Source organism: Lygodium microphyllum, chromosome 10 (assembly GCF_053477565.2).
Source record: "Lygodium microphyllum isolate KBCC chromosome 10, Lygodium_microphyllum_v1.1.10, whole genome shotgun sequence".
NCBI lineage: Eukaryota > Viridiplantae > Streptophyta > Polypodiopsida > Schizaeales > Lygodiaceae > Lygodium > Lygodium microphyllum.
The window spans coordinates 122,997,206-123,010,940 of record NC_141144.1 but is presented as its reverse complement, the minus strand read 5'-3'; the positions used below and the strand labels follow the sequence as shown (position 1 = coordinate 123,010,940).

At 41.8% G+C, this 13,735-nt stretch overlaps 1 protein-coding gene across 3 annotated transcripts; it reads right to left on the bottom strand.

The window, feature by feature from the left end:
• Positions 1-253: 253 nt before the first annotated feature.
• COP9 (COP9 signalosome, subunit CSN8) lies at positions 254-13,038 on the bottom strand. Of its 3 annotated transcripts, none has more exons than XM_087686857.1 (6): positions 12,884-13,038; positions 12,620-12,755; positions 12,327-12,406; positions 12,057-12,238; positions 8,814-8,921; positions 254-788 (listed from the first exon to the last, which is right to left on the bottom strand). In XM_087686857.1, exons 2-6 carry the CDS (start codon positions 12,731-12,733, stop codon positions 649-651), a joined length of 624 nt encoding a protein of 207 aa, XP_087542983.1. In that variant the 5' UTR covers positions 12,734-12,755; positions 12,884-13,038; the 3' UTR covers positions 254-648. The 3 variants fall into 3 exon arrangements, with proteins under 3 accessions (XP_087542983.1, XP_087542984.1, XP_087542985.1); XM_087686858.1 differs by having other exon boundaries at positions 12,853-13,001; XM_087686859.1 differs by lacking the exon at positions 12,884-13,038 and having other exon boundaries at positions 12,327-12,434; positions 12,620-12,756.
• Positions 13,039-13,735: the final 697 nt, after the last annotated feature.

The window sequence follows — 13,735 nt, the reverse complement described above, 5'->3', positions numbered from 1 at the left end:
CTGATACAATAATGATGCAACACCTTGGGGGGCTCAAAAACCACTATCATTAGGGTGGAAATATGTTCAGATGTCCTCCAGTCATTACCAAGCATTGTAAATTGCTTCCCCACATCTTCTGGATGCTTTTAATAAGTTTGTAAAGCAATAGTTCAAAACATGGGATCCAATCTGAACCTGCTGCACCCTCTTTACAGCTCTGGCCCCCATTCTCCACACAAAAACACAATCAATGCATATAACAAAACAAAAGTTTTGATGGACCACAATTATTAATCAACATCCTTATAGCAAGCTGAGTTCCACATCTACGAAAACCAACATGCGGTTTGTTTACCAGAATATCTATAGCTGCTGACCAACCATGTAAACTGATAGTTCAGTTCCATGGATTTAAACCTGAGCCTTGAGGTGAAAGGCTAGAATCTGCTTAACAAAGTTGCAAGCCCTAACAATCCATGTTAAAGATATCAAAAAGCCAATTATCTTGAGGGGAACCCCCCCCAAAAAATCAGAAATAATCTAGCCTCAGATGATCATTGCTATGGTGGATGGCTACATCAAAAATCTTTCAACCAGCAGTGAGGTAGCATGAATGATCCAAACTGCAGAAGCTCCAGTTGTCTTTTGAAGTTGACTGCACCATCCTCAATGCTCAAGATGAAACACATACTCAGTTAAACTTTGAAGTTTGCTAGAATCTAGCTTTTGTGCTGCCACAGGAAGTATCGGCTTAACAGTAAGCATGTTTGACACAGGATCCAAAATCCATCCCTCCTGGGTAGTGCCTGAGACAGAACAATCAACACATTAATTAAACCATTTTACATCACATCATATGAAGGTTGCTTAAGCATGAATTTTTCTGAATGAACTTCTTCAACCCCTAAAATAGCACATCAGGACTGCTTTGATTCTCATGGCATATTCATCAACAGGAGCTGGAAGTAGACTGAGATTCACACAGCTGTGTATTAGCACATCAGTCAATAACCCTATAGTTCGCTATGTTGGGAATAAAGGGCCCTTGTGCCTTTTACATGTGCTCGGGGGTGAACACACCCTTAGCACACTTGTACTTTCATATATATATATATATATATCTAAAAACCTAAAGAGGTACACTCGTCATTGTACCCACAAGTCGTGCTCACTCTCTCTCTACTCTGCACTCTCTCTCTCTCTGTCTCTCTGCTGCTGTGTGTAAGCACTGCATGTCTCGATCCTCACGCTCCCTCGGAGCTCAACAAACTGGTATCAGAACAGCAAGGAGTGCACGCTTCTCGAGATTTTATATATATATATATATATATATATATATATATATATATATATATATATATATATATATATATATATATATATATAAACCTAAAGAGGTACACTCGTCATTGTACCCACAAGTCGTGCTCACTCTCTCTCTACTCTGCACTCTCTCTCTCTCTGTCTCTCTGCTGCTGTGTGTAAGCACTGCATGTCTCGATCCTCATGCTCCCTCGGAGCTCAACAAACTGGTATCAGAACAGCAAGGAGTGCACGCTTCTCGAGATGAAGCAGATGGCATGTGTTGCAAGAGTCCCAAGTGGGCTCGATGAGTAGCAGTCAATAGGTGCAGGAGAAGCGCAGGCAAGCGTCAACAGACGGTGGTCAGCTTGGACGAAATGGTGGTCAGCTAGACGAAGGCCAGGTGGCGTGCGACAGTTAACTGGAGAGTAGGCGACATGACGGGCTGGTGACTGCTGGTTGCAGGGCACGCGATGGACTGGTGACGTGGTGACAACAATCGTGTAGAGGACCAACGGCGCCAGCGATCAGTCGAGCAGAAGACTAGCGGGCGACCAGATCTGATGGGTCAACGTCGGACAGGACCAACATGGTGGCAGGCAGCTGATGCGTGGCGACTAACGGGCAGGCGAGCTAACGACACACACAAACAGGCGCCAGACGTGACGGATTTTTTTTCTCTCATCATTGTTTTCATCAAATTCTTGGAATTTTTCCTTCTCCCCTTACTTGACGTACACACACATAAGCATAGTTTCCAAATTTGTGCAATCTTGGCCCGAAAATTTGGGGCTTTTCCTGGATTTGGGGAATGTGATGCAGAGCAAGACCATTTGTCTCAAAAATTGCAGGAATTTGTGACATTTTGCCTCCGACATTTAGGGCTTTTCATGTACATGCAAGAATTGGGCTGAAATTTAACCAATTTCTCGACATTGATGCACATTGGACCCCGTGCAATTTGGGGCTTTTGCTGTTTGGGCAAAATTTGTGCACCATTTGGTCATTTTATGTTAATTCCACACAATTTGGACACCTAGCACTTGGAAAAATTTGGTGGTTTTGCTGAAATTGCTCTATTTTGGCAAAATTGGCTTGTTCTATGCGTGTTAGAGATAGTGCAGATGTATGGTTGATGCTTTGAGCACAATAATTTTGGGCCTTTTGACTGTGCGTGTCAAATTTTGTGCCCGTGGGTGCATGCACAACAGAAATTGCAACTAAAATTCGGGAATTCTCATGTAATGTGATATATATGCCCTTGGAACAACTGTAATCAGTTGTGGAATACTGTAGCGCATGGTTTTGTACCTTGGTCACTTGTGTGACAGTTTGGGCCTGCATTTGCTGAATTTTTTGGTCACATTTGGGCTGAAAATCATGGCTGGCAGCAATGACAGTAGCAATCTCATGCACATATAGAAGCTTTGAAGAAGCACATAACTTTGCAGTTTGGCAAAAACAGTGCTACAATATCCTAATAAAAAAGAAGCAGGCAAAGCCGATTAGAACCAAAGAAGCAAAGCCCGCAGACATGGAACAAGAAGATTGGGATGAGTTAAATGAGCTTGCACGCTCAACCATCCAACTATCGATTTCTGATGCCTTGTTGTTTAAGATTGAAGGTTTGGATTTTGCATATGCTATTTGGACTCGACTGGAAGAACTGTATGCACAGAAGAGTGCCGCAAGCAAAGTAAATTGGCTAAAAAAGCTTATGGATTTGCGTATGAAAGAGGATACAGCAATGTCTACTCACTTGAGTGAGTTTAACACCATTTTCAGCCAGCTGGTTGCCTTGAAGTTCTTGATTGATGAAGAATTTAAGGCTACGTTCTTGCTTTGCACTCTGCCACCAAAGAGTTGGGATACATTCAGGACTGCTATGAACAATTCTAATGTGATTCTTTTGTATGCTGATGTAGAGAGTGTTCTACTCATGAAAGAAATGAATCGGTAGAACAATGCATCCAGTAAGTCTTCCAGTGCTTTGCATACTAGAGACAAATCACAGCAGAAAGGCAAATATGATAGTAAGGGACACAGTAAATCATGTGGCAAGGATGTTGAATGCCATCATTGTGGCAAGAAGGGTCACTTTAAACATGACTACTACCAATAGAATAAATAAAAAGGAAAGGCCAAGAAGACAGATGATAGCAAGGAAAAGAAGAAAGAGAGTCACCTAAGAAGAGCAGTGTCAAAATTGAAGAGGTGAATGTAGTCACTCATGACAGTGATAGTGGGAATAACGTACTCTTGGTCTCTTCACACTTTAGTGCACATGCTTTACTTGCAAATACAGATGATAACATGCATACTTGGATTCTCGATTCAAGTGCTTCCTTTCATGTCACCCCTCGTCATGAGTGGTTCTCTGACTATACAGGAGGTCGACATGGTGTTGTCCATCTTGGGGACAACTATGCATGTGGCATTGCAAGTATTGGCAGTGTGCAGTTGTAATTTCAGCATGGTTCTATCTTCACACTTCAACATGTACGGCATGTATGTTAGATATTATCAATGCCCCACCCTCATTAGGTGCTACCAATGATCCATGGTGCTCAAAGTTGTAAGGCCCCCATTATGAGGAGAAGCCAAATGTGAGCCCGGACATTGGTTGAGTCCTGACTTGTATATCAGATGAGGTCTATGTGACCGGATGGCAAAAAGGTGACTGTTGTGGGTCTAATCTTTGGGTTAGACGGAGTGGTTAAGCTGGTAGCAACTCGAGGCGCATTGCATTGAGTTGCGGTGTAAGGGAATTAAAAGGGGCCCCTATTGTGGGTTCCGGGGGCCGCGGAAGCGGCCCCTAGCTGGGGGGTCCCAGCGGGGCCAGCGGTCCCCCTGGCGGGGGTCCGGGGGTAGCGCCCCCGGCCCGATGGTAAAGGAAATATTCCCTGGAATATTCCATGTCCAACTAGTGGAGGCTCATATGGTAGGTCGGTCAGCAGGCGGTCAGCAGGCCGACCTAACGACCTTCGCAGGCTATAAAAGCTAAACCCCTTCGCAGCCATCTCTCACTCATCTTTCACCCAATCAGAGTTGTTGTTCCAGCTAACCTTAAGCTCTTCACCTATCTTCTGTCTAGATCGCCATCTAAGCTTCACACAGTGGAAGCGCACGGGTGGACAGAGCCATCTTTGTATCAGTTGTTTGAAGTTAAAGAATTTACTGATTCTCCTCTTATCTGTTGTGTACTCTCTATCTCTTTCTCAGATTCTGTTCGCTGCGCTCCGTGTAATATTTTACAATGTACCTTAGCTCAAGAAGAGCTTGATTAGCACAAGGCAACTAGATGACGATGGATTTCAGACCACCTTTGATGATGGAAAATGAAAGATCTGTAAGGAATCTAGAGTGATTGCTAGAGGTTGTAAAAGTGATACCTTGTATCCTCTCCATGTATCTAGCGTGAGTGATCATGTTGTTGCCGTGACCGAGCAGCCAAGTGCTTCTTTGTGGCATGGCCAGTTGGGACACATGAGTCAAACTGGAATGAAAGTGCTTTCTCGTTTGGGTTACTTGCCTTGTATTCGTTATGCTGATTTTGAGCATTCTGATCATTGTGTTTATGGTAAACATCCACAAACGTCTCATAAGAAGTCTCTTGTGTTGAAATCTTCTCCTCTAAAGTTAGTACATTCCGATGTATGTCAGATGCCACGGTTATCTTTAGGGGCAAAGAAATATTTTGTCACCTTTATCAATGATGCTACACGGAAGGTATGGGTTTACCCTATTCATAGCAAGGATGAAGTGCTTGACAAGTAAAAAAAATTATTAGCATTGATTGAAAATCAGACTGATAAGACACTTAAGTGTCTTCGCTCTGACAATGGTGGGGAATATGTGTCTAAGGCCTTTCAGGAATTTTGTGACAGCAAAGGGATAAAGAGGGAGCTCGCTGCCCCTCATAATCCACCCAAAAATGAAGTTGCAGAGCGTATGAATTGGACCATACAGAATAAGGTCCGTACAATACTTTCTCATGTTGCATTACCCCATGGTTTTTGGGCAGAGGCTGTTATGACAGCCATACACTTGATTAATCGGTCACCAAAAAGGTCTTTGGGGGGGGGGGGAGTTCCCCAAGAAGCGTGGTCGGGCAAACCACCTTCGTATGCACAGTTGAAAGTGTTTGGCTGTGAAGCATTTGTACACAATCGTAAAGTAAAACGCAACAAACTTAAGCCAAAGTCTTATAAATGCATTTTCCTAAGATATGGTGACGAGGGTGAAATGGGGTATAGATTATGGGATCTCGAGAAAAGGAAAGTAGTATGCAGCAATGATGTTATCTTCCGAGAAGATCACATGCATAAACAGCCTGAAAAGACTGAGAAGGTCCGTAGGGTTGTATTCCGGGAAGAAATACCTTTTGGACAACAAAATGTGTCCATTGTACAGCAACAAACACTTGCTATAAATAAACCTGCAATAGCTGTTAATGCTGATTTGCAGGCTGAAATGCCAGGACAATAAGCTGAAAATGAAAATTTGCAAGAACAACCAGCAAACAATGATCATTGGGTTAGGAGATCGTCTAGGGCTACTAGACAACCTGATAGATTTGTTCCTCGTGCAAACAATGTGGCTGATTATGTCATGTTGACAGACTATGGTGAACCAACTTGCTTCAAGGAAGCAATGGATAGACAGAACAGCAAGAAATGGTATAAAGCCATGTTGTCATAAATGGAATCTCTTGAGAAAAATGGAACTTGGGACTTGGTGCAGTTGCCTAAAGGGCAGAAAACACTTCCATGCAAATGGGTTTACAAGATGAAGGTCGCTTCTGGTTCCTCACCAAAGTACAAAGCAAGATTGGTTGCAAAGGGGTACAAGCAGAAACATGGAATTAACTTTGATGAGATTTTCTCTCCTGTAGTCAAGATGACTACATTGAGAACCATTTTGGGCTTGGTTGCAATTGAAGATATGAAGCTTATACAAATGGATGTAAAAACTGCATTCTTACATGGTGATTTGCATGAAGACATATATATACAGCAGCCTAAAGGGTTTGTGGTAAAAGGGAAAGAAAAGATAGTATGTAAACTCAAAAGGAGTTTGTATGGGTTGAAACAAGTACCAAGAGAATGGTATCATAAGTTTGATACATTTATGGAGTCTCAAGGTTTTCATAGAAGTCAAGTGAATCACTGCTTGTACACCAAGAAAGCCGCAGATGGCAGCCCGATTATCTTGGTTCTATACGTTGATGACATACTAATTGCTGACAAGGATACTCATGCCTTGGACTCACTGAAGCAAAGTCTTCATGGCAGCTTTGACATGAAGGATCTTAGTGATGCAAATCATCTCCTTGGTATGCGAATACTTAGAGATAGGTCCAAAGGATTGCTCTATCTATCTCAACAGGAGTATATCTCCAAGATTTTGTAGCGTTTCAATATGGAGGGAGGGAAAACAATTGGGATTCCATTGCCTCCATATGTGAAACTCGATGCAAAGGACAGCCCTACATCTGATGATGAGAAGGCTGAAATGGCCAAGGTACCATATGCTTCAGCTTTTGGCAATTTGATGTATGCTATGGTTGCTACACGACTTGACATTGCCTTTGCAGTGCGAGTGGTTAGTAGATACATGTCAAACCCTCGTGAAAAGCATTAGGAAGCAGTGAAAGGTATTATGAGATACCTCAAAGGCACAAAGGAGTTGTGCATCTGCTTTGGAATGCAAAAGGCATCTGTCGTTGGCTTTAAGGATGCAGACTATGATAATCATGCGGATTGCAGAAAGTCCACTTCTGGGTATGTGTTTACTTTCACAAGAGGAGCAGTCTCTTGGATCTCCAGGCTACAAAAGTGTGTTGCATTGTCTACTTCAGAGGCAGAGTATGTAGCTGCCACTGAGGCATGCAGAGTGCTATCATGCTAGCACGGAATCCTGTCTTTCATGCAAAGACGAAGCACATACAGGTGAAGTACTACTTCATTAGAGATGTACTTGACAGCAAGAGCACTGAGCTTGTCAAAGTGCAAACAGATAATAATCCTGCAGATCTTCTCACAAAGGGTTTTCCAGCAGAGCGGTTTGCTCATTACCGACACATGATGGGAGTTGGATAGACATATGTATTTCGGCTTTGTACATACCTAGACTTAGCTGATTCTTTTCTCCTCTTACAGCACATTGCCTTTAGGTGGGAGGTTGTTGGGAATAAAGGGCCCTCGTGCCTTTTACATGTGCTCGGATATGAACACACCCTTAGCACACTTGTACTTTCATATATATATCTATCTAAAAACCTAAAGAGGTACACTCGTCATTGTACCCACAAGTCGAGATCACTCTCACTCTCTACTCAACACTCTCTTTGTCTCTCTGTTGCTGTGTGTAAGCACTATGTGTCTCGATCCTCGCCCTCCCTTGGAGCTCAACACGCTACTTGAAGTCAACCGTCTAAGGAGAACAAGTAAAAAAGCTTAAACACTACACACAAGATTTGTACAAAGCTTCCGAGAAGCTCCAACATTATAACACATCAGAATTGCTTTGCCTCTCATGGCATATCAATCAACAAGAGCTGAAAGTAGACTGAGATTCACACAACCTTGTATCAGCTCATCAGCCAATAAACCCAAGAGTTCGCTACTTGAAGCCAACTGTCTGAGGAGAACAGGCAACAAAGCTTAAACACTACATATAAGATTTGTACAAAGCTTCCGAGAAACTCCAACATTTTGGACCTTGGTCTAACCAAAAGACATCATTCATGGGTTCCAATTGTAAGCCTTTTGTCTATGTCCCTCCCTAGGTATATTCAGCTCTTGAGTTCATTTCTATATGAACTTCTTTAGTTAGGTAATCAGATATTGCATGTGTGCTACAGTTACAAATGCCTAATTACAAGAGGCATTTGGAAGCTTTTGTGCAGGGTCTCTATACGTAGGAACTGAGTCAAAAATGCAGGTTGCTAGGAGCAGATATATTAAGTTTCCGGCAATCTAGATTCTACATACTCCAACCTTTGAATAGCCAAGAATCTACTGGTCATTCTTGATTCGTTCCTCTGTAAGTGCAATGTATTATTTACCTAAATGAGGGCACTTCATGTCCATATGTACCTGAACTTGCTTTCAAGTTTCAAAAGAATTTCAAAACCTGCTTCACCTCCTGAAATTCATGACCCAAGATTCAAGACACAAGGAATCTGATCGTGCATTATGCATTAAGAGTTCATAAGCTTAAATGCCTACCAGCAACAAACCCGCTTGCATTATATCTGTGGCGTATATAAATGATAAAAACTGAACAGGGTGATTGTGTATATTGGTAGGTCAACTTATCTATTAGAAAAAAACACCTCCAGATGGTTCCAGACAAAAGCACTAGTTTCAATCTATACACACCATAAGAATGTTAGAAGAAACACTCTCGGTGTGATCACATCTTGCTTGATTATTAATTTGGCGCACTTTAACAAGGAAACTTAAGACAGAAAACCAAATTTATGTGAAAACAGAAGGATTGACATGAGCCGTTCTGAAGCTTACGTGTGATGGCATCTCCCTCTGTTATGCCCAAAAAGTTTGCAGCATCACTAACACTTATGAATGAATATGCTGTGGATAGCAGTTTCAAGATCTTCAGTGAATAATCCTCTGCAAGAAAAAACTGCCCTGAGCAGCAACTCAAACAATCTATGCAATGTGTTCTGAGATTCTTTAAAGATTATCAACGACAATAAACCACAATATTAGATTGAGATTCAAATAAAGCAAGCAGAAAACCTCAAGTTCCAACAAGTAGCCTTGCAACGTTGCAATGATTGACTAGCAAGTTCTATCTTGAGAAATGCATGTAAAGTGATATGGAGCTGTCCTTCACTACCTAGACAGGGTGTCGAGAGGGTTTGCAACTAAGAGAAGCCACAGTTCTATCAAGGAATGCTCACTTTAGTACACAAAGGGTGCAGTAAAGCATAGATGATCCAGCTAGATGTGGAATCATTACCAAACGGCTTGTTTCAGCCTGCCGCTCAATTTCCAGTGCTGCCCATCCTGCGTTTCAGCCTGCTTCTCCGACTACGAGAGAAGACAGCTGTCCTTTGCAGCCTACAGATCACTCAAGTTTGTTGAAATCATCCTGTGCTTGTTGCCTGCATTTCTAGTCTGTCTGTCCATACAGTATTAGTATGCAGTTTCTATGCAAGCCTTTGCCAAAGCCTTCACCACCTTTCGCGCATTTGCCGCGTTTTTGTAGCAGTCAGCTTTGTACTACATCGCATTCACAATTGCACGATCAGCTTGTCTCTCCAGTTGAATGCACTGCCCACTCAATATTTGACCTCATTGCACCCAGTCATCTTCTAAATTTGTAGGCTTGTTGACTCAAGGAGAGAATCCAAAGGAGCCCTTGGGCATGTACTTCCAGTTGGTTACAAATGTAAGTAGTAGGCCTCCAGGGTTAGCTCTAACTACCTTCATCTGAAAAATGTGCTCATTTTTATAAACTCAACAGAGGGCATAAGATGCCTCTCTTGTATAGATTTTAAGTTCCTTCTTTCTCCAACAGTGAGTTTTCTCAATCCCTACTATTGTTCCTCATGTGCTGCTCCCCACATTGCAAGTTCCCGTTGTAACGATGAATTGATAATAAACCTCCCTTCTTTTCAACTCATTGTGCATGTCTCCTTGAATTTCCCATGTGGGTGTGTGTAATTTTAATTTTTTATCTTTTAAAGACAAATTTTAAACAAATAATATAGACAACCCTTTTTAATGGTCCTTGTAGACACACACACACACACTGTGTGTGTGTGTGTGTGTAATCAAGTGGCATTGTGTGTTAATCATGTTTGTAGATTCTCAATGTTTTCCCTACAAACCCTAGCATTCTCATCTGAGTTTCATTGTGTGTTAATCATGTTTGTAGATTCTCAATGTTTTCCCTACAAACCCTAGCATGTCTTCATCACAAGGCACTCTTCAAGAGCACCGCCCATAGTTTGGAGGTGCCACCTTACTTAATTTTTTGTCGCCTTAACCCCCAAAGGCTGCCACCACTCTCAAGTTGTTCTCGGCATCTTCAATACTACTCTCAGCTCACCTTTGCCTAGACCCTTGAGACACAAATTTGAGGCCCCTTGTATCATTCATTCATCTCTATACACCCTCATCTTCATTGATCATTCATCATATTGAGCTTGTAGTGTGTCGTACATTTCTAATGCTTGCCCTAGCATTTCCTTACAATATGGATACAATGGAAGGTCATTGAACAACATGCTCACTATGGGACCAAATGAATGCATTATGCATGTACCAAGCCACTTTCCTATCAAAACCATATCTATGAGGTCCATACATTCACTCACTAATTCACATTAGAGGTTCAATTACAAACTCTCTATGGCAAAATCCTTGGGTGTATCAACAAGATGGAGCATTATAGGCATAAGATCAATTCTTCTTGAATAAGCACACCATGGTAATCCCCTCGTTACACATTCCCACCCCAAGAACAATGGAGTATATCCCAAATTGTTCAACTCTAGTTATGTAATACATTGAGAGGGTATGAACTAGAGCCTATACTCGTGCAAGATACTCATACAAGAAGACACCCAATGATGGCGGGGCTATCACCAAAGCCTTTACAAAAGTGTCTTCTATCTCGCACTAGCTACCCTGAAGTGAAACTAAACAAAGAGCTTACTAGCTTCTTCAATTGTAAGTTTGAATCTGAACAACATGCTCACTATGGGACCAAATCAATGCACTATGCATGTGCCAAGTCACTTTCCTATCAAAACCATATCTATGAGGTCCATACATTCACTCACTAATTCACATTAGAGGTTCAATTATAGACTCTCTCTATGGCAAAATCCTTGGGCGTATCAACAAGATGGAGCAACATAGACATAAGATCAGTTCTTCTTGAATAAGCACACCATGGTAATCCCCTCATTATACATTCCCACCCCAAGAACAATGGAGTATATCCCAAATTGTTCAACTCTAGTTATGTAATACATTGAGAGGGTATGAACTAAAGCCTATACTTGTGCAAGATACTCATACAAGAAGACACCCAATGATGGCAGGGCTATCACCAAAGCCTTTACAAAAGCGTCTACTATCTCGCACTAGCTACCCTGAAGTGAAACTAAACAAAGAGCTTACTAGCTTCTTCAATTGTAAGTTTGAATCTACGTTTCTGACTGAACCTACTATGATACTCAATAGTTATTGATAGGGAAGGTAGGTGCACACACCTACAAAACTAGTATACCTATCTTTTCACCCATGGAAATGATTTCTTGAAATAAGGGCTAGTTAGATACCTTCAACTCAAAGAATACCAAAAATTTCCAATATTTGAAGTTTCAAACCATGATGAACACTAACAACTTGGCACCATATCTTTACCGTATGCTTAGCCCAGGGTGTAAGGTTCACCTATCTAAAAATGTGTGCATGACTGTTTAAGAAGAATTGAGGTTGGAACAGGTAGAGGGACTGATGTCTTTGTGCAAGGTTTGATTGTACTATGAAATCCGAAGTCAGACAATGACCATAGTCAAACAGTTGAGAGTTAAGGCCAATATCAACCAAAACATTTGATAATTGAATTAACTTTTTCTGGATGTTTAAACGGTTATCAAAGTTCATGGTGTATTTTTGTGCATTGATCAAGATGGTATCATACTCTACCGTTTCAGTCTGCCACAAAGCATGGCAAGTTCAAGGTCAAACATGTACGTAAGATAGTCATCAAGTTTCAGATATAACCTGAAAATGCAGCAATCATCTGCTGAACAGCTGGACTCCAGTTGTAGCTTCGAAGAGCATTATGAACACCAGCATGGTCATATTTCCACATGCATTGTCCAATTCCCCACACAGCAACAAGTTCTGGATGGCTCTGTTTTATGGTTGTGGGTGTACGCTTCCACAAAAACCTTGCACTATTCCTGTTTGGTTGGCTAAAAACATCAACAAAACTGAGCAGAAACAAAATCCATTTAAAGGGAAAAACTGTGACTGAAGGGCTGTACATACAGATCAGAGACATAGATATGTGCAAGCAGATGGACCTCATAAGGCCAGTCATCTGGCTTCTGCAGTCCTTTAGCGGCAAGCTGGACAAACAAAACAATATGGTGCCACCTGCTAAGTTTTAGTACTGATGTTTCTGCATCAAATAGACGTATCTATGTGTGACCTTATGTATGAGAATGAGCGGATATCAGTAGCGTTTGAGCCTGACAAATGCATCAAAACCCTTGAAAACAAAAGTTCAACATGTATGAACAAGCTCCTTGAAACCTGCAAACTATGAAACTAAATAATACCTCAAGCTCCAGGGCATCGCAAATGTCTCTGGCATCCGAGTACCGGCCTGAATTGATGGCATCATGCAAGGGGCTGAGTTTCGTGTCAAAATGCTGATCCCCACTCACACCCATGGCCAAAAGCTACAGGAGCAACCTACACGGCACATGTGATGACAGGCACTTGCATGAATGACGCGCAAAGAAGGACAGAAACATGAAATATATCAAATCATTCACTCGCAGGGCGCCACCTTGAGTTGAATAAGCAGATGGAAGCCATACCCACATAAAGACTCGCACCCGAGCTAATACACGGGTTCCCTCTCGGACTATTCGCGGTTGTTGTGGTGACTGATTTGTTACTCACAGCATGTCCCTTGTTTGCCCTGAATACTAGTATTTTGTTGGTTGTGGAGTAACTATATCTTTGAGGCTTGCTTGTGTGGGTCTTTAGAATTCTTTCATTCAATGTTTTCACTCTTAGCATTGTACATCTCATGGGTTTATGCATAGTGGGCAGCTAGGTGGACATGTTGGCGAATGGCCAGGTTGGATATTGCATTTCCTCAGCAAGCAGATTATTTTCAAATTGACTGACATGCATTTTGGTCCATTTCCAACTAGCTTACTTGGCTTGTTTTTTTTCCATGCATGGACTACTTATAGTGCTCCATTTGCCTCCTCTAGGGTGACACATTCAACACGTGCATCCTATTGGAGAGAGGGAGACTAGGAGCACTCTCGTCAGTCTTCACTAATGGCCCATGTGTTCTACACACATTGTACTCGTGCTTTGGTATATGGATTCCATGGCCCATTATCTCATTCTTTGAGTTTGTGTGTTCTTGCTTTCTTGTTCAAGTATTTTAATATTCATGAATTGCTTTCTTTTGCTTCTATTGCCTCTCTTTCTCACATGGTATCATATGACCAAGTACCTTGGTCCTAGTTGATTTTCTATCTATTGCAGCTACTAGTTCAAGTCTACTATAATCTAGTTGACTACTCTTGAGGCTAAGAGCAATGGGGAATTTGGCCAATTGTTTGATCTTCCAACCCCAGTCCCAACCAAAGAAACACCAAGGAGTCATTTAAAGAACATTGGGTATGAAAAGTACGAACTCAGGGCCATGG